Source organism: Peromyscus leucopus, chromosome X (assembly GCF_004664715.2).
Source record: "Peromyscus leucopus breed LL Stock chromosome X, UCI_PerLeu_2.1, whole genome shotgun sequence".
NCBI classification, from domain to species: Eukaryota; Metazoa; Chordata; class Mammalia; order Rodentia; family Cricetidae; genus Peromyscus; species Peromyscus leucopus.
The window spans coordinates 58102387-58123804 of NC_051083.1; the positions used below are offsets into that span (position 1 = coordinate 58102387).

General features: G+C 37.8%; 1 protein-coding gene across 2 annotated transcripts in view; it reads right to left on the reverse strand.

Annotated features, from left to right (window-relative positions):
* The window catches only part of Ophn1 (oligophrenin 1), a 359638-nt gene that overhangs the window by 50570 nt on the left and 287650 nt on the right, over window positions 1-21418 (reverse strand). For both annotated transcript variants that reach the window (XM_028883891.2, XM_028883889.2), the window contains 3 exons: window positions 17471-17555; window positions 14239-14297; window positions 13435-13540 (listed from right to left, as the gene is read on the reverse strand). In XM_028883891.2, the coding sequence (XP_028739724.1) occupies window positions 13435-13540; window positions 14239-14297; window positions 17471-17555 (250 nt within the window). The remainder of the gene's footprint in view (window positions 1-13434; window positions 13541-14238; window positions 14298-17470; window positions 17556-21418) is intronic.

The window sequence follows — 21418 nt, forward strand, 5'->3', positions numbered from 1 at the left end:
TCAAAAAACAGAAACCTGAAAGGGCCAAAAGGATACTAGTGTTGACTGTCCCTTGACCATCTTCATCTTTTACAAAACAAAGAAGACGGAAAAAGCACATTCCTGGAATGACAATTGCTGAGCTAGGGAGTAGCTCTTGCAATCTGATTGTCAGATCTCTACTCTTGTGTAAATTCTCCCCACTGGCTACCCACCTTCTTATAGGAGAAGGCAAACAGCCTTTAGAGAGGACAGTTCTTTTGCAATTTGTTATCTTTCTAAGAACCTCCATTATAGGCACTGCTAACCTTTGACAAGTGTAGCACTGAACTGCTTAGATTAGCGTTTTCTGGCTACACCATGGTTATTGCAGACAGAATTTCCTAGCTTTCTCTTATGCCAACCCTTTCCCTTAAATGTCCCCTATCCCCCATATCTGGTCTTGATTTACTTTAGGTGACATCTATCTCCTTCTAGGTGGCTGCATCTCACTGGAGTCTCATTTTTTTTTTTTTTTTTTTTTAAAAAAAGCCTTTCTGGCATTGTTTGGCTGAACATGAAGAAGTACAAATTTAGAAGTAAAGGCAGCATTTTGGAAGGCAGCCTTCCTTCTGGGTGTGAGCAAGACAATGGATTCCTGGTCTCCCTCTCTCCTGATTTCTTCAAAATGTCTTTTCAATTTTCCATCTCTCCTTTAAAACTTAAAATATAATTATACCATTTCCCTCTCCCCTTTCCTCCCATACCCTGCGTACCACCTTTCAATTTCATGTCCTCTTTTTTTCTTTGATTATTCTTGCTATGGATAAACATATACACAAATATATCGATACAACCTGCTGAGTCCGTTTAGTGTTGCTTTGGGTGTATGTGATTTCAGGTCTGACCATTTGTTGCTGTCTTCATCTTAAACTAATACTACTGGCAAGGAGAATACATTGCAATTTTCAGTTTAATTATCTGCTTCTTCTACTAGGTGGTAAACATCTTCCAACTGTGTTCCTGGCACACTACAGTTACTAATTAATTATTTTTATAGGAACTGAACTCCACTAAAGCTCTTTTAAACTACTAGAGGCAGGCAAGTGAAAGGCATGCAGCCCTTTGGCCAGTTTGGCTGTGGGGGTGTAGAGGTTAGAATAAGGGGCAGGCCAGCTGCCCACTCAAAATACAAATACTCAAACCCACCCAAGCCAAAGGCCCTGAGACACTGACCCATCAACAAGCAAGTTCTTGACATTAAGTGGGTAATTAAGGGGGACAGAATCCTTAGACCAATCTTTATAATAAAGTCTCTTAAGCCCTTAACAAAGGCTGGGTGCCATTCAGATGGTAATGAGCTGCCAGCATTCAGGCCTTTGATATTTCTGGCTGCTGATCAGTCCCTTTCAACAGTTTAAATGCCTCTGCAATTAACCTTTATTCTTTAGTGACAGAATTTGTTCAGTTATTAAAATAGAAAAGAATCCCCATGCTGCCACCAAGTGATCTGGAATGGCTAAACCACTACGGACTAGGCAAGAACCTTCATCTCCTTTTGTGAGCCTTGAAGGGACCTGAGGTTTGTTCAATACCACAGCAGTTTGCTGAATATTCACAACTGCAAAACGAGGGGCATTTTATTCTGAGGCCTGAGCTGAAGCATCCAGGGTAAAGTGGTCAGTAATGTCAGTTTGAAAAGGCAGGTGATGCAAACCTGAATTTGTTGGTGTTCAAGTGTAAGCATATTCCACTGCATCTTACTGCCTGCTACTGTAAATTCCTCTTAGGAAACAGCAGCTTCTATGGGAGGGTTTTAAGCTGAACTTCTATTTCTCTGAAGGAGCTTCCTGCTCTCCCTACTATATTCACCTTCCACGGTCTTCCAGTGAAACCTGGGGAGATTTCTTTGCAAGTGCTATCCCTCCTCTTATGACACACTTTGTTTTCGGCCCAAGGGATGGATCCTAGAGCTTCATCCATACTAGGTAAGGTCTCTATCATTGAGCTACACCCAAGCTATATACATTTTTCCATGTAGAACCTTTTTTAAATGCACACATTTTTGCTTTATCTCACTTAAAAAGATTTTATTCGTTGAATGTCATACAATGTATTTTGATTATATTTATCTCCCACTAGTAGTCCCCCCAACTTTTCCATACCCCCACTATATGTCCTCTTTTTTACTTTTAAAGTAACAACCCATTTGACACCCATACTTCTGGGTGTGGGGCCATCCACTGGAGTGAGTAGTCTTACCAGGAGTCACAACTTTAAAGAAAACAGATTCTCCCTCCTCTAGAAGCAATCAACTGTCCATAGCACCAAAGGTGTGCACGTGTGTGTGCGGGGGGGGGGGGGTCCTAATGAACTCCTTGCCCCTCCATGATAGAATGCTGGCGTCCTTGATCTTGTACAGGCATCCACAGCTGCTGTAATTTCATGAGTGCAGCAACTCTGACATGTTTCATCACTCATTTGCTCTGTTCTTCCCCAACCTCTGGATCTTATCATCCTTCTGCTATTGTCCCTGAACCTTGAGAAGGTGGTGACATAGATGTGCTATATGTGGCTGAACACTCCACAGGCACTTATTCTCTGCACTTTGACTAGTTATAAATTCCTGCCTTACCCACCACCCAGCAGCTAAAAAGAATGAGGACAGCTGATCACCATGGCCTAGGGCTATATAATCCTAGGTACTTGGGAAGTTGGGGTGAGAGGATCATTTGAGCTCAAGAGTTTGAAGCCAGCCTGAGAAATGTAACAAGATCTTATATACAGAAATAATGAATGATGTTCAAAATGACAGATGAAAAAAGTGGTAGAAAGAGCAATGATACACTGGGAAGTACAATTTATTTACAAAAGTACAAAATATAGAAATTTCTTCATATATATATGTATATATGGTCTGGCTAATCTCACTGCATGATTTTTTTTTATTTTCAAGTTGTTTACAATAAATTTAATTTTAAAAATAGAAGTACAAGTCACAGATCAAATTGTAGATTAATAAGAAGAGTGAACCCCCAACTACATGGTAAACAGCAAATTATGTAGAAGTTTACAGTACTATTTCTATCTAATCCATAAGGACTAGAACAAATGGATACAACTTCAGCATCAAAATTAAAAATAAGATGTTTAGTTAAATCAACATAACTTTATTTATACTTATATCAATAGACAAATACTACTCTTAGCCTTAAGCAGAGAAGCCTTTCTTTTCAGGGAATGTGCATGAATGCAGAGACCTAAGACCACAAGATATGCTGAGAAGAAATGACTGTTACAGGCTGAGCCTTAAACAAAACATCAATACCATCCTGCTAAGGCTCAAGGACTATTGTGGAAGAGGAAAGACTGGAAGAGTCAGAAGACAGGGAAAGGGGCTGTGAAATGCTATCTTCTGGGCAAGAAATAGCTATTGCAATCACAAACACATAACAACTGGGGACATCTGTCTGCATGTGGTCTGCTCAAGAATGAGGCTGTCACTGTCAGATAAAAAGGGAGAAGGGGCTCAAGGGGCCCTATCTGTCACTGATCAACTACTTGCTACTGACAGATTTAGGGAGAGGGGGAGTCATTGTCAACAGTTGTGTACCCACTAGTGACCCCACCAAGTTCCAATAGAGAGTCCCAATGTAATGGTTACACAGATAGCCCTTTTTAACTAAGTAGGCCATAGAGCAAACCCAAAAGTCATCAATTTGGGAAAGGGACTGGCATGTGGAGTGGATGGAGGAAGATGACAGGCATAAGAGACAAAAGACTGTCCAGAGAACTGTACAAACATGTATGAAAATGTCAAAGAACTTAATGCAAGATTAAGACAAAAGAATAAGATTTGAGGAGGTTATACTCTCCACTGTAGAAGATAATAACTCTCTTTGATGGTTTAGATTTGAAGAAATAAATTAAAATTCTTTGAGGACCAAAGAGGTCATACAAATAGGGTGTATTGGCCTGGAACATGTGGCTGATCCCTTTAGACACGTACACATTCTCTAAATGACTATGGTACCATTCAATGTTATTTCTTGCTTTATGAAATGACTTTCATAATCTTTAATCTAATCATTATAGAAGAGGGGATGAAAAGTGGGGAAGGTCCAGAGGTAATAGATAACTACAAGGAAAAAATGTCCTCCTGACAAAGCAGGGCAGCTGCACATATGAATTCACAATGGTTGTGACGTCACACACAAGATCTGGATATACCAAATTCCAACATGGAGAAGGGAGTTGGGTGTGAAACCCCACTCGTCAATGAGGAGCTGTTCACAAATGTCAGTTGCTAGGAGATGAAGGATCAGTCTTTCCTAAGAGTATAGGCCCTGATAATTTGACCATATTCCAGAGGAAGGCCGCACATCTACAAATATTTGGGAAGCAAAAAAATGTACTTGATGTGTAAAAAGACACAAAATTGGGTGTGTACCGAACGAGAGGTAGATCTGGGAAGAATTGCAGGGGAGGGCGAATATGATCAAAACACACTGCATGAAATTCTCAAAGAACTAATAAAAAAAAAACCTAAAAGAGCACTGGAGTCTGTGGCAAGTCAGAAAATTGTACTACTTCAAAGAAGGAACCACTACTCAACTCCAGCATACCAGGCCCAGTGTGGGTAAATTGTCTCATTTCCTGAAATCCAGGCATTAATGTGAATTACTTAAAATTTAAAATTGGGGAGCTAAATCTTTTCCCCCCTCAAAATAGTCTAAGACAAATAAAACATGTTTGCACTCTGAATTTTCTCCGCAGGTCCTTCAGTTGAGTGAGACTTCTGGTTTACAAAGATAGCTGGCGGAAGGAGCGGAGGCTATTTATGTGAACTTGTCAGGAGCATCCAGCTTTAGGGTTCAGTGACTCTAAGAACTCGATGTACTTTGACTTTTAAATAAGGAATCCATTTCCAATCATATCCCTGGTTCTATTACTAATGTACTGTGTGGCTTTGTGCCTATCTTTTCCCATCCTTAAGAATCCGTTCTGTCATATGTAAGGTGAAAAAGTTATTAGGTGATCGAAAGTGTATTTTAGCCTGCCAGGAAATGAAACTAAGAAAATCCTGCTCTCGAAAACAATGAGAGCCACACATTACATGTCTCCTGAACCATCAATTATGTATATTCTCCCCATTCTAAACACACACACACACACACACACACACACACACACACACACACACACACACACACACAAACTGGAAACTGAGCAAAGCAAAACTTCTATACTCAATTCTCAACTACAGGAAACTTTAAAGGACAAGTAACATTTTTTTCTTTAACAAATCACAAGAAAAAGTAAAGTCATACAGGAAACCTATATATTGAGTATACAGTAAAAAAAATATAGTCTCTATTGCACACTATATCAAATCTGAGCCTCTGTGTGCTTTATAATGTTACAGGTGATTCTGATATACAATAAATTTGAAAAACAATGCTAGAGATGAAGCAGCCAAACACAATCTCACTACCATGTGTTTTATAAATAAAGCTTTACTTGAACACAGCTTTTCTATTCATTTAAATAGTATATATGCCTCATCCAAGCTATAATTATACAACTGTGGAGATGGATACAGACTGGCCATGTAGTTAACAAAGCCTCACATATGTACTTTCAAGTCAAATTTTACTAGAAATTAGATACTTGAAACACATTTAATCAGATTGCTATGTGTATAATCCTCATTTAGAGAAAGAAACAATATACCTGTAAACACTATAAATTTTAGCACAGATTATTTAATATTACAATTAATTTCCTTTCAGCTATCATAATTTTGTTAGAGATGTGCTTACAAAGAGTTCTCATCTTTTCAAGATAAATTGAAGCTGGGATATTTATGAATGAAATAAATATAGTGTCGTGGATTTATTTAAAAATCACACAACAGGCAGATGGAAACTGGGGGGCAATAGATAAAATAAGGTGTGTTCTTGAGAAATGAATCTGGGTGATGAAAACACAAATTCTTTATGCTGCTTCCTTCATTTAATTTTTGTATATACACACTAGAAGTCTTGCATAATACAAATTTATTCAAAAGGAAAAGCAGTAACAGAGAGAGTCAGTACCAAAAATGACCAGTCCCTTTCCCTCAAAATGGTGGGTGCCCTTTTAAGCATAGACAGCTTTGGCTTTCTCCATCAGTAGGCACACTACCTGTAATTTATGAGATATACTTCAACATAGTACAATGTCCTAGACTACTTCAATGCCACCAATTAAAACCAAACCATTACTTAATGTAAGAAAGAAAATTTTATGGTCAAATCATTATATAATATTTTAAGACATTTTAAATACAAAAAGAAACTGAATATGAATATAACTCAACTACAATAATGACAATATGATAACAGAGCTGCCATTAGCAAGTTGATGTACAGAGAATATGATAATTATATCAAAACTATTTAATAACAGTAATTTTAATAAACTGTTGATGATTCTAAGATGCTTCCAGAAGGCAGATAACAACTTCAAAAAGGAAAGTGCCCTCTGAATCAATGAGAAAATTTTTACATATTTTTTACTTGCATGTGTATTCTCATACATTTATGATTGTATTATTGTAGTCATGAATCCATGTTTATACTCTAAGAGTGACTAGTTGTGTTTCAAAGACTAACAAGAACACAGAGGGTTACAATAAAATTTCATTACAATAATGAAGGCTGTGTTAGTTAGCATGACAGGTGGTAAAAATGATTTCTCATCGGCTCTCAATATCAATATAGATATTGACTGTGACTGACATACAGTCACCTAGCCTTATATGAACAGACAGAAAACTATAGCACTGGATAATGTGGACATCAATAAGTGAATAAAGCAATACTATGATTCTCCGGAGGTGATGAAATGTAAGTTACATAATAATCCCCTACTATTTGCTGTAGCTCCAAATCAGTTAACCTGAATCCATTCAGCCTTTAGTGGTAACCTGCCATATACAAGAAACACTAGCAATAAGGAGATAGGCTAAAAATAAGTAAAACTAGTAAGTAGGAACCAAGCACCTGTAATTCCAGCACTGAGAATATTAATGCACAGGTATCGTTAGTATGAGGCCTACCAGGAGTGTAAAATGAGTCTGTCTGTTACAAACAAATAACAAGGAATAACAATGTGCAGGGCAATGGTGTGCTCTCATCAATACACCAGTGTCATTATAGTTTGGGGTGTGGTAAATTAAAGAGATGAAAAGGATATAAGAGATAGGTAGAATGTATGGTAATATGCTGGTAAAATAGACAAACACCTTTAAAGGGCAGTATTTAAATGTCAACTAGGAAAATGATACTATAATCTGGAAAGGCAGAAACTATAGAACAAGGTAAGTAGAAGTTGTCAGGCATAGTTGTGCAGACCTGTAATCCCAGACCTCAAGTGACAGAAACAAGAGGATCAGGAGCCCCTAGCCTTCCTCAGCTACACTCATGTCTGCCTAGTCTACCTGAGACTGCCTCCAAAAAGTGGGGAGGGAAGCTGGAGAACACTGTAATCTCATCTTATTAGCAAACACAAATATGCTTTTATATAAACACACTTGCACAAAAGATTTAGAATAATATGTGTTATATTATCAGAAATGATTACGGAGAGCTAGAATAAAGAAAGGTAATTTTTGTTTTGCTGTCTGTACTTTCTAATTTCTGTAGCACAAAGTACTGCTTCTGAAAAGATATAGGGATTATTACAAAAGTAAGAATCCAGTAAACCTAATAGTCCTGAACCTTTCAAATGGCAGTACAGAGGCAAAACTGTAAAAGAGTCTTACATCTCTCCCATTAGATTAAAGAATTTTATTGCCTGACTCCAATTATACTACTCCATTTTCTCATTTGCCTCGAGTGAGACTTTCACAAAAGATGTTGTCAACACATCTGAAAGCACAGGGAAATGGTACTTCATTGAGTTGATAGAACAAGCTGTACATCTCCCTTTGTGTCTGCGTACTGATAAACACATGTATGAATGGTAGAACTAGGCATGACATTTGCTTCCATTGTAGTTTTCCACGAATGGTGAGATTGCTGGAGAGGACATTATTAGGAATCTCCGATCTGTGACTAATAGAAACTACAACACGGAAAAGAACTGAATAACTGAGAACCACAAATTGGCAGACGTCTATTTATTTTTGCCTATTATTAACCTAGAAAAGAGCAAGGAACAGAAATACATTACAAAGGCACGGATATAATCATTAAATACACTATGAAAGCAGCAATTGGCAAGCAGGATAGTTACATGCATTTTGTTTTTTTTGTTGTTGTTGTTGTTTTGTTTGTTTGTTTGTTTGTTTGTTTGTTTGTTTTGAGACAGGGTTTCTCTGTGTAACTTTGCGCCTTTCCTGGAGCTCACTTGGTAGCCCAGGCTGGCCTTGAACTCGCAGAGATCCGCCTGGCTCTGCCTCCCGAGTGCTGGGTTTAAAGGCATGGGCCACCACCCCCCACCCCCCACCCCCGCGTTACATGCATTTTGAAAGCACGTGAATTTTCTCTTTTCCCCATATAAGTTTTCTAAACTCTATTTTTTAGATTTACATTGTCTGAAATATATGGTTATAAAGGTTGTAAAACACATGTAAAATTTTGGAGATAGTTACTACAATGAATTATCTTGAGTAGCAACTGATTGAATGTGAGACACCTCAGAGTGTTTCTGGTAGTCCATTTCCATAGAGTATTAACTAAGGTGGGAGACATGCTCTAAATGTTGTCAACAACATCCCATGGTCTTGGGACATATGTGGAGCAAAAGGGGGAAATGGACAAAGTCCACTAAACTATTCATATTCACATTCTCTCCATCTCTCTCTTTTCCCTCCCTCCCTTCCCCTTCTTAATCCTCGCCATTATGATATAAGATGTTCATTTTTGCCATGGACATCCTCTCTCACTCTACCATGATGAAGTGATGGGTTAAAATAAACATCCTCTCTCTTAAGGTTATTTTGTTCTGGTATTGTGTCACAGTGATGAAAGACTCAAACAAGTACTGTGGACATTTGGCCAGCCTACAGGAGGATTCAGCAGTCAGTATTTTGCCACATTTGCTTTCTCTGTGTATTTTTTCTGAATTCTCTGGAAGTAAACTGATTAATCCCTGAAGTACCAGCATTCGAATTTAAAGACAAAGCAAACTTTCCTACTAGACTACACCAAGATTTTCAAGTACAAGAAAATATGCAATTCCACATCACCTAATATCTATGCCATACTCAAATTTTCTCAAGTGTCAAAAAAAAATCTTTTAAACTGAACTTTTCACATGTAGGTAAAATCAAAATTCATGCACTGCATTTGCTTATTAGGATCCCTACCTCCTTTCCCATGATACTGACTTTTTTATAAACCCAAGTCAATAGTGTCATAGAATGTCAAGCATTCTCTGTATTTGTAAACTTTTGTTTCTTAGTTTGATTCATGTTAAACATTTCATAGTTTATGCTTTATACTTCACACTTTATCAAATTAGGAGACATACAGGGTCAACTTTTATCACTATTGGTGGTGCTAACATTGACCAAGGACATAAAACAATTATCTGTTACAGAGCCTCATTTTAAAGATCCACATTGTCCACTTATAATTAGTAGCCTGAGGCAATACATTGAAATGATATGAGTATCTTGTCTCTCAATATTACTTCCTCTTTTGATCCTTTGATCAGTGCTTAAAAACAAGGTAGTGCAGTTACAAGCTAATGATTTTGCTATCACTCTCACATTCATTAACTGCTATTCCTCTATTAGTAGCTCTTCTTTCTTTACCATCTTCCCCATGAGTTTCTACTTCTTCAATGTGCTATGAGCAAATATTCATGTTCAGGTTTCCCAAATATCATTGGTGTCATCCCTATCAAGTAAATACCTTTGTTTGTGGTATCATTTACTCAAGGCTCACCTAGTTTTTCCAAACCCCAGATCTGGAATGGCCACTTTCCGAAGCCACTCTGGTCCCTTTGAAAAGGGAATAGTATTTAGAAACAAAGAACTGGGCACTAGGTACACTCACATATTTTTTTGAGAAGGGAGAGAATCATTTGAAGGCTGGAAGAGATGGTTTTGTTTTACTTTGTATAGTGAATTCACAGACATTCCCCATTACCTTTAATATTGCAAAACTCTGCTCTTCACCTCTAACTTTGTATCCAGTTCTCCTTTTCTTACATCATGAACCTTAGCTTCTGTTAAACTAATGTATAAACACATACAAATATGTGTGCACATATATGTCTCTTCCTTATAAAATGTGTACATATTTTAGATCATATTTATATGACTACTAATAAGTCAACCAGATGATGCTTAAAGTTTCTCTGTAGCTCTTCTTATTTTCCAAGGCTGTTTCATTAAGGATGAGTCAGAGGCATGTGCTGACAACTTAGTTGAAATAGCCGCTTTCTCTATGTGTTTCTATTATCAAGTTGACAAACATTCATCTGCTTTTTTGGTGTCCCATTTTAGGGTTCTTAAAATTTGCTTTGTTTTAGTTTTGTTTTTGAATTTGTACAAATTAGCATTGACTGGAAGTAAAAACTGTACCAGAAGGTGACTTAGTCCCTATCCCCTCCATGTCATTGGTACCATTCCCCATGTATAGCCATTTTCATAACTTGCAGAACTTTGCTGAGGTATATCTGCCATAAAGTTCCCCATTTGAAAGAGTATTACTCAATGGCTTTTAGTATATTTATAGAGTGGTATAACTGTCACTAATGTCTAATTATTCCATAAAAACCTGCCACATCCAGCATCAGCAACTCCTAATTACTATGGAATATTTTAGCTATCAATTTATATACTGATGGATGCTAGGTTTATTTACACCATTAAATAATTATGGATAATGCTGTTATAAATATCTGTGTGTAAGGTTTTGTATGGACATCTGTTTTTATTTATCTTGGGTATATAGTGAGGAAATAGAATTCCCAGCTCATGTAGAACCCTATATTTAACTTTTGGAATCATTAGGTATTTTTAAAATCATATTGTGCTTCATTTGACAAATTTTTAACATGTGTGTGATTTCTTACATTTTTAATTTTCCTCTTCTATTAGAAAAAAAATCTAGAATATTACACCCCCTGATTTATGTCTTAGGTCTTTTGTTGTTGCTGCTGCTGCTGTTGTTGCTTGTTTTATAATCTAATATGTACAATGTATATCATGGGGGAAAAACCTGCATAGACAAAGTCCTTATCCTTTTTTTTATGAGTGCACAATACTACATGGTAGAATAGACCCTTACTCATTCAACAAGTCCTCATTGTTGGACATGTACTATGTCCAATTTTTGTTCTTAAAAGTATGCTGCACCGACCAACACTGTTTTGAATTTGTGGAGATGTATCTTTAGAGAAGATGTCAAAAAATGTGACTGGTAGATTAAGTGAATATTAATATGCACAAGTGTTAACTAGTTCTGAATACCCCTTCTCTAGGAGCATACTAAACTAATACTGCAATTAATCAGAGTGCACGTTTCCCATAATCTCATTGACAGAAAATATTAATTGAAATTTGTCAATGAATTGGAGATCAGTAAAAGTTCAATCTGCATTTCATTACTACGGTGAAATTTAGCATTAAATTTCCACACGTTTAAGTCTTTCTATTTCTGTGATACATCTATATGTATCTCTTTTGTTTCAAAGATTTTGAAGAGCAGAAATGCTGAAGTAAATCAGGTAGATAGGAAAATGGAGGAAGATACCCCATCAGTCACTACCAGCAAGAAAGTTATCATGAGTTCTTAGGCTCTTGTTATACATTAGATTTTCAGAAAGTCACAGCTAAAAGATTGCTTTAAAAAATAGCTGATTCAGCTCCTTCCAACTATAGACGAACAAGTTCTATATTAACAAACTGAGGGCCAAAGAATGGAAGGACTTTCTTTAGGTCACATAACAAATTAGAGTTAGACCTAGAAATGGAACTCAAAGTTACTTTCCCTAGAGCAACTTCAAATTAATGCACAAGTAATTTCTTTATTGATTTTTGTATTTTTACTAAGATTACATCAAAGTACATTTTGAAGAGAACATGTCTCTTAATATTCTTTATTAGTCTGAGCTGCAGACATCAACAATAAACCACAATCCATCTTTTTGCTATCCCTGCTCATTATCTATATCAGCACCTTTAATATCCACTTGCTGTAGAAGTGTAAAAAAATCTTAGAAGGTACAAGCTGCATCAGATTTTGGGAGATACCTCACATCACAGGAACACCTGAGGTCCAGATAGGCAGAGTTCTCTCTCTCTCTCTCTCTCTCTCTCTCTCTCTCTCTCTCATATATATATATATATATATATATATATATATATATATATATATATATATATATATCACAGGAGCAACTAATTTTAAGTGTTTAGATCCTCTCTAGAAAAGGGGCAATGTAGCATGATGAACTTTGGGAGTGTGTAGATAGGCTTATTTGCTAAATATATATTTAAGATGCATTATAATTTTGAAGCTTATTTACACATTACTGTTTACAATACTAGGAGAGGCCCAAAGAGGCACAGACCAATCAAATGAGCTAGCAACAGAACTGAAATAAGCACTCCAAGTTTGATAACTTCTGAACTGCATGCTTTCTGTCTTTGTTTTGATCCATGCAAATTAGTCTTTGTTCACAAAATTGAATCTTTCCCATGATGCAACATCATAGAGCATGTGTACCCCTTCTAAGTCTCCTAATGTACCACACCAGGCCAGAAGGTTGACCAGATGCTAGCATCTCTCATTTTATTTATTTCTCTCTCCCCTGACTCCCTCTCTCCCTCTGTCCATCTATCCCTCCTTTTCTCCCTTCCTTCCTTCCCCCTTCTCACTCCTTACTTCCTTTCTTTTATTCTTTCTTTCCTTTGGCAAGGTCTCACTACATAATAGTCTAGTCTGGCCTCAAACTGACAGTCTTTCTACATTATCCTCCCAAATGCTATGATTACAGACACACAGATTGTGCCTGGCCAAAAAAAAAAAAATCACACTTCTTAAGAACTCACTATATGTCATATGCTTTCCTACGTTCCTTTAATGCATGACACTCCTACTTCACAGTCATCAGTATTCTCATCATAGAGATGAACACATAGAAGCTCAGAGGGGCTCGCTTAGGATTAGACAGCTAAGTAAGTTGTAGAACTGGGATCCCAAATTAGGCTTGTCTGACAGTAAAGTACACGTCGGGTCCTGGTGCACAGCACACTACCTTACTGCTACCTTTCAGTTAAAACAGACCAGGGGCGTGTTGACTCTAGGATACATACAATGGAGAATGCAAAACCGGCCTCCCTCAGAGAATACTCAGATGGCCCAAGAAAAAGTTGTGGGCTGGTGCTCAATGATTTGGGAGTCAGTTTTTCTTCGGTCCTACCATGTGTGCCAAACCCTCAACAGAAACTCTGAAAACCCAGCAGTTACTTACTTTACCAAGTGTCTGATTAGAAGTTCCAGCATCTCCCGGTTCTTTTCTGGTAGCTTATATACTAGGGAGTGAATAGCTCCCAGACGGTAATCCAGGTTGTCAGATTCTGGCGGAACATAGAGAAACAGTTTAGCTTCTAGGTGACTGGATTAAGAAAACTCTCACATGTGTACACACACGTACACGCACACACACACACCTGAATACAGGGAAAGGAAGACAGAGAGAGAGAAGAAAAGGGAGACAGTAAAAGAAATGAAGAGGAAATAAGTAAAGAAATAGACACAGACACAGAATAAACAAGAAAAAATAGAAACAAAAACCAACAATGGCAAGGAGAGATTAAAAAGCAAAAGAAACAAAATATAGGCCTAAAGGGGTGAAGAAATGAGACAGTGGGGAATGGAAGCTTGTGGACAAGACAGTCTCAGAGGCAGGCAGAATTGTGGTCACAGCAGGCTGTCTCTAAAGCGGCAAACAAAGCCTCCAGTGAGAAACCCTTTCCCCACCTACTATGTGTGCGGTGCTAAGGTTGCTGCCTTCCAAAGCCAATTATTGAAAGAGCCCAAAAGTACACACCACATGCCTCCAGTTAGCCAATTTACTTGAAACCATGCCACTAACATTGGTTATCAAAATTCTCTACCTCGAAAAGTTAGCAAACAAAAATATTCTCATTTGGCAGTGAGCAAAATCTGAGTTTATGTTGGGAGTTTTTCCCTCAAAGAAGTTTTCTAGCTTTTTTGTTGTAAACTTACTAGGAAACCAGGACAACAGAATTTAACTAGCAGTGCACATACTTACTGGCAGCAGAGACGAGCTCTTTGTGAAGCTTATAAGTCATGACAGGTTCTGAAAGATTCCTGAAATGAATGAAGACAATCACTTGTTTGGAGGAAGGAGCAATCAGCCCTTGGACTCTGGGCCCACAGCTTAGCCTGATTACACACATCTCCCAGAAGGTTTACCCGTGGGATCAAAGTTTAAAAGAAGGTGTGCAAAAATATAGGCTGAGGCTTCTAGTAAGGTCTCCAATTAGCTCCCCAAAGTGAAAGGCAATAAAAACCAGTCCTGCTGCTTCTAAGACAGACCTACTCTAAATATGACCATGTGCTTACAAGTTGATGGATCCGAAGACTTTCCAAAGCACTTTTATAGCTGTTCTATTTGACCCTTCCATTGATCCTATGAAGTAGAGCAGGATAGAAACCAAGAGATGAGTTCTGGGATGGAACTAACACTTGGGAAATGGCTAACCATAGTGGCAGGAGCTTAGACAAGATCATTTGATGAAGTGTCCACATTTCCAGCCAGGTTTCTACAGAAAGTAATGTACATGCTATTTCTACTTCTTAGTCCCGGAATCCGCTGATTTACTCTCTAATCCACTATAATCTGACTCACCTCAACTGCTCCAAGGAAGCTGTTCTTACCAGTACCACCAGTGACTGCTCCAATGCTGCACACAAAGACAACTGTCATTCTTTACCTTACTTGCCTTCTTTGTGTCATTTGATGTTGTTAACAAACTTCCTTGAGACTTAGCCTTTGGATTTTCCTGAATCCCTTGATTTTGGTTTTTCTCTTAATCACTTGGGCCTTTCTAGACCTTCTCCTCTGGGAATTTATCATGGCTCCTTTCTCTTTTTACAACACTAGAGGCCTGGATAACTCAAAAATCTACAGACTAGGAAATTTTCATATTGCACATGTCTCATACTTAAGCTACATTTACATGACAGTGCCTTTATTTTTCTACAGTGGCAGTCATATTTACTTACACAAATAAGCACATGGACTCATAGGAGTCAAATCTTTCCATCTTCAACAGAAATGGAAAATGAATTTTTTTTTATGAAATACACTCATTTTCATATTTTGGCCATTGATTGGATTCTATTTCAGTGGTATCTACTACTAGACAAAAGGGGGTGCCATAAAATGTTATATTGCTGTTTTCCCAACAGTCTGCCATGTTTCATAGAGTGGAGGGTCATCTGTTTTTGTGGTTTTAAGCACCAGCACAGCATCATGGTTTCCACTTCTGCCATTGAAGGGCACAAGAAGGGCTCTACTTCTAATTTCTTAATAAACATTATTTCTCCATGGCAAATCCAAATGGCCTCATGGACTAACACATTCATTTTATTCTCAATTCCTATTCTGTCTGTTTGCACAAACCAGATTCCTTTCTCCTTCATGACCATAAGCAGTGAAGGGATTCCATTCACAGACTCTTTCAAAGGTCCCTTCTTACCATTTATGCCACTGATATGAATCTTTATATAAACAAAAGTAAGAATAAATCAACTTTGCATCTTGACTACACATACAATGTGACCTGATGTTCTTACTGCCACCACTTCCCTGCCATGATGGGCTGGATACTTTCTTAAGAAACAAGCCAAAACAAACTCTTCTTTCTTAAAAATTAAATGGAAATAAATCAAGAGTGATCACAGCCTAGTACATATGACAGTCCTACTGATGACCAACTCTTACTACATGTGTTGTTCATTCATAGGCTTGGCCTTCCCTTCTGTTGACTAGGCTTGAGCTAGAAAGAATTTAAATTTAAGAAAGCCTTTGAAACACATCTTTGAAAATACTGACTCCTTTTAAGGAGGATAGGGACAGTACATCACTTACTCACTGACTACATTCCTTATCTCAAGTCTTCAGAAATTATTCATATAAGATTGCTCTCTCATTATTAAACTATCCATACATTCCAAAGTCAGCCATGGCTCCTGAAAAGAGATATTAGGAAAAAAAGACACCCCAGGAAAAGTAGCCTTTTAAGTCAGAGATTTAAGTTCAAAAAATAGCAGCTATAACCACAAACATACTTTGTTGAAGAAGCAAGAACCTCAGTTCTCCCACCTATAAATAGGAGTATTGCACTTCCTGTGGTACATGAGTTTTGGGATAAAAAGTATCAATGAAAGTGTGAAAAACAGCAACTAGCACACTTCCTATCGTGGGATAAGCCCTCCAATAGCATTTCCTTTCTTTGTAAGATAAAGTAGACATGTTTCTGAAACATAGTTATATGAAACTAGAACTAAATCAAGGTGATGCTGTAGTGGAAGGTCACTCAACAGCAATATCATGACCCAACTGTTTGGAATAATGATAGAGTGCAGAGTTTAAATATCTATCATAATGCTAAAAGACCACAAAATTGAAAAGAAAACACCTGAAACTACAGTGCATTTTATAGGACATAAAGAATGGTAGTGAAAAATTGAAGGGAGTGCCATGTGTGGTAGCACATACCTTTAATCTCAGCAGTACAGAGGCAGAGGCAGGTGGATTTCTGTGAGTTGGAAGCCAGCCTGATCTATAGAGAGAGTTCTAGGCCAGCCTACAAAGTGAGACCCTGTCTCACTGTCTCAAAAATTTTAGGGATATATAGAGAGTTTGGATGTATATAAATATACATATATGTCTATATACACATATTCAAACATATTTTAAATAACATACTTATGCCAATAAATAGGACATAAATTTTATCTTTTTTCTTACTGCTGTCACTTCATTTATCTCCAACACTGTATTTTCTTTATATTTTCACCTATACGGGTTAAAACATGACAGTACAGTATAGCCATATTCTATTTCTCTTTCCCTCTCTGGGGCAAAGACTCTACTACTGAGCTATACCCACAAGAGGACAGTTTTAAAGAATATTGTTTTTTTCAAAAATATTTTTTCAGTAACAAATGCTTTTCATATTAAAAACTCATATCAAAGATAGGTTTTCTAGAGCTTTAGGTGATGTCCATGTCTATAATTCTAGCATTCAGGAGGCTGAGGCAGGATGATTGTATCACGGTCCAGTCCAGCCTAGGCTACATAGTTAGTCCCTGTCTCAAAGACAAACATAAAACATCTTTTTCCTCTCTCTTCTGTTCTTTTATTTAGCAATCTTTTTCAAGCTTCTGAAACTGAGACTACCTCAACTCCAATCTCCACCTAGACAAATTTCAGCAATCATGAAAAGCAAAATCCAAACTGAAGCAAAGCATACCTGAGGTAGAATTTTAAGGAGCTTGTGATTGTCTTAATGTCCCAGTCACTATTATGAAAATCGACATCTCCTGGGCATTTTGGATCTAAGGGAAAAAAAAACAAAAAATAATCTTCCAACAGATTTTACCTGTTACCTTCTATTTTAAAAATGAAGTATATTACTTAGATGGCTACTCTAATAAATTTTCAAGAGACCAAAATTTTATAAAAAGAAATTTTTTCAGTTTTCAAAAATGATCTTGCATGCTGGCTCAGTATGTAAGAAATTTGGAAATGATCACTTCCAGACACCCTGTGAGAAAGCAACGCTGAACCAACCGAGCTCTGTAGATCACCAAAGTTCCGAGATGGTGAAGGAAAGTGCTGCTGCCAAACTGGGAAGACAAACAGGCTGCACAGAGTCAGCACCTTCAGACAGAAGCTCAGAGCAGAAACACCATGGAAAGCATTCATGACCAGCACAGGAAACCTAATCTGTAGATGAAAAAGTTGCTAAGACCCAATATAGACGAGTTTCAGAGTTAAAAACTGAGTAGCCCAATCCCATCACAGAACAGCACAAGTTTGTGTTCCCTAATAGTTTTACCTTGAGTAGAACTCTGAGAAAAATTCCCTTAAGAATTCATGCTTCTAGTAAAGGTGGAAGAAAATTAACCATATGCCCAGAGTTTGGGGGGCTAAACAGAAACTATTTTACCATACTCCAAGTCTTACAGTTTTACCACAATCTAAAAGAAGTGGGTAGTTGAAGAAAACATTCAACTCCATACCCAAACTATCTCTCCTTAAAGGAAACATCAAAAACAAACTGAAAGGCACTGGGAAAAGTCACAAGCCAGGAGGAGAGTAGACAAAGAATCACATGAGTTATGGACCGCCTCCCCCTCCCATGACACCTTACCACCACATCCTTCTACATACTAACAGTACCCATTCTGACAATTCACCAAGTTTCTATGGCAAACAAAAGATAGAGGACAGTCAAAAACACAAACTTAACCTGAGTCAAACATGAAGTTTCTTACTAAAGGTACACGCACCTCCATTATTTTTTTTTTATCTATTCCATCATGTCTAACTTACAAAATGTCAGAAAAAGCAGCTTAAGGATGCAGAAGAAACATAAAAACCACACTTTGATATGGAGAGTTTGGAAATATGAACTCAGTAATTTGAAACATCTGTGATTAATGTTATGGGCTATGATACACAAACGTGGATAAGACAAGAGATGGATAAACAGGAGATAGATACAAAACCTAAGGAAGCATAAAAACAAATGCAAAAACTCACAACACTCTAATAGGAAGGAAGAATGCCTTTAAGAACTGGGCATGTCTGAGACAAACACTAGTGAGTCTGAAGAAATGCAATAGGTACTTCTACAATGGAAAAACAGACCGAAAAAGTGAAAACAGAGATCTAAAGCTATGAAAGTTGTAATATACATGTGTTAAGAATCAGCATGATGAAAAGAAAGATAAAAGAGGTTTTTGGATGTAGCTCAGTAGCAGAATGCTTTTATATTGCATGTGTAAGGCCCTGAGTTCAATTCCCAGTGCTGGGGTGGGGGGAGGTAAGGGAACAGGAAAGAAAAAGAAAAGAGATAAAGAACAGAAAAGATAAAGAACTGAATGAACAACTACGAATTTCATAAGACTAATGATAAATGTCAAACCACAAATGCAGAAAGGATTCATCAGAAAACATAAATAAAAGGAGGGTAGGGAAGGGGGGGAGAGAAAGGGAGGGAGGGAGGGAGGGAGGGAGGGAGGGAGCTGAGAATGACTGTAAGGTGCCCAGCCCCAATTACTATAACTACAATGCAATCCCTACACCAAAGTGCTACATTGCTGAATGACAACATTCAGTGAATGAGGATTTAGACTTCTATAATTTTCAGCTGATATTGTAAATGAAAAACATCTATACATCTATAACTGACAAAAATTAAATTAAACTTCCAGCAAAACAAATCTCAATATAGCAAAGCCCTACAAAAGAATACAGGTTGGCTACTAGCTCTCTGTCTAGGGACTCGGTTTATAGATTCCAGAAGAGAACACCCAGAAAACAAGTAGGGCATAACAAATCTTTACCTAGATGTCAATTTCACCTTACCCAGTCATAATGGCAAAGATCACAACTGACAGTAAAAGCTGGCGAGGATGTGGGGCAAAGGGGAACCCTCATTCTTTGTTGGTGGGATTGTAAACTGGTCTGTCCACTCTGAAAATCAGTGGGCAGAATTCTCAAAAAGCTAAAAATAAACCTACTATATGATCAAACTACACCAGTCCTCAGCATATGCCCAAAAGACTCAACATTCTACTCCACAGATACTCAGCCATGTTCACTGCTGCTCTTTTCACAACAACTAGGAAATGAAACAACCTAAATGCCCTTCAACTAAAAAATAGATGATGAAACATGGTACATCTTTACTATGGATACTATGCAGCTGTAAAGAAAAATGATATTTGCAGGTAAATGGAAGAAACCATAAAAGATCATATGGAGTGATGTAACACAAACCCAGAAAGAAAAAAAACAGTCACATCTGAGGTTCCTAACTACAAATCTTCAGATGTCAATATATAGATAATCTGGAGTAATTACAGAAATCAAGAAAGTTTTAAAAAAAATACCATTACAGGGAAGGAGTAATAACAGAAAGGTGAATAGCAGGGTACAAGTGATCTGAGGAAGGGACAGGTCTAAAAGGAGGATGCAAATACAGAAGAAGGAGGGAGGAAGGTAACATAATAGAAAGGCTATCAGAAAAGGCCTAAGGAATCATACTATTAACTATGTACCTAAAATACCTATGACACATATAAAACTCTATATAAAAATACATATAGTTTAAATGAAATATTCCCATCAGAGCTGACAATGCTCCCCCAAGAACCACAGACTATCCAACAAATCCCTAATACCAGACAGGAGAAGCCCTCTTTTGAGGCTTCTGTGAGATTCCCAAAACATTAGAGGATATTGCTGCTGTACCTGGTGAACCGATCCCAGAGGTGGAAGGTAAGGCCCTATTGATAAAGGCACCATGTACTTCATCCACAAGATTCAGAAGACCTGGAATGGATCTGACCTGAAAGCCTCTTTCACACATATGCTTTTATGGTACAAGAAGGAACCGTGTATGCAAGGAAGGAAACAACTAATAGTACCACCAGGTACTATGTCTATGAACTACAGCAAGGCCCAGCATGTCAGGATAACTCTAAGGGTGAAACAGTGGCAAGAATGCCTTGGTGGTAACCAAAAGCTCTCTAAAATTGAAGACCTATTCAACAAGAGGGAAATCATGCCTGATACCAGAAACCTGGTCAACTACCCAAGATTAGTAAGGTCATGGATCTTAGAGGAGAACCTACAACCACCACTTTACTAAACTGACCTAATCCCTAACTTTCTAAATATCTGTCCTTATACCCACAGGAAAGTGTTGGCCCTTGCTCCTCATCAAAAAAAAATTTCTCGGCCGGGCGGTGGTGGCGCACACCTTTAATCCCAGGACTTGGGAGGCAGAGCCAGGTGGATCTCTGTGAGTTCGAGGCCAGCCTGGGCTACCAAGTTAGCTCCAGGAAAGGCGCAAAGCTACGCAGAGAAACCCTGTCTCGAAAAACCAAAAAAAAAAAAAAATTTCTCTTTGCAACAAATAGAGACCATTATAGAAACCACAACCAATCAAAATGTAGAGTTGTGGAGCCCAGTCCTAACTGACAAATCTACAACCCAACTCCTGTACCTAAGGCTCAGGGGTCAGTATGGAGGGTGGGGATGAAACAATTTTAAGAGGCAGAGGAACAGGAAGTCTGCTGTGAGAGTTCATCTCCTTGAAGCATCAAAGAACTACTAAGAAATGCTCAAAGTGGGAAGAGAACACTAAATGGTTTCCAATACCAAATGATCAGCCCTGAAAACATAC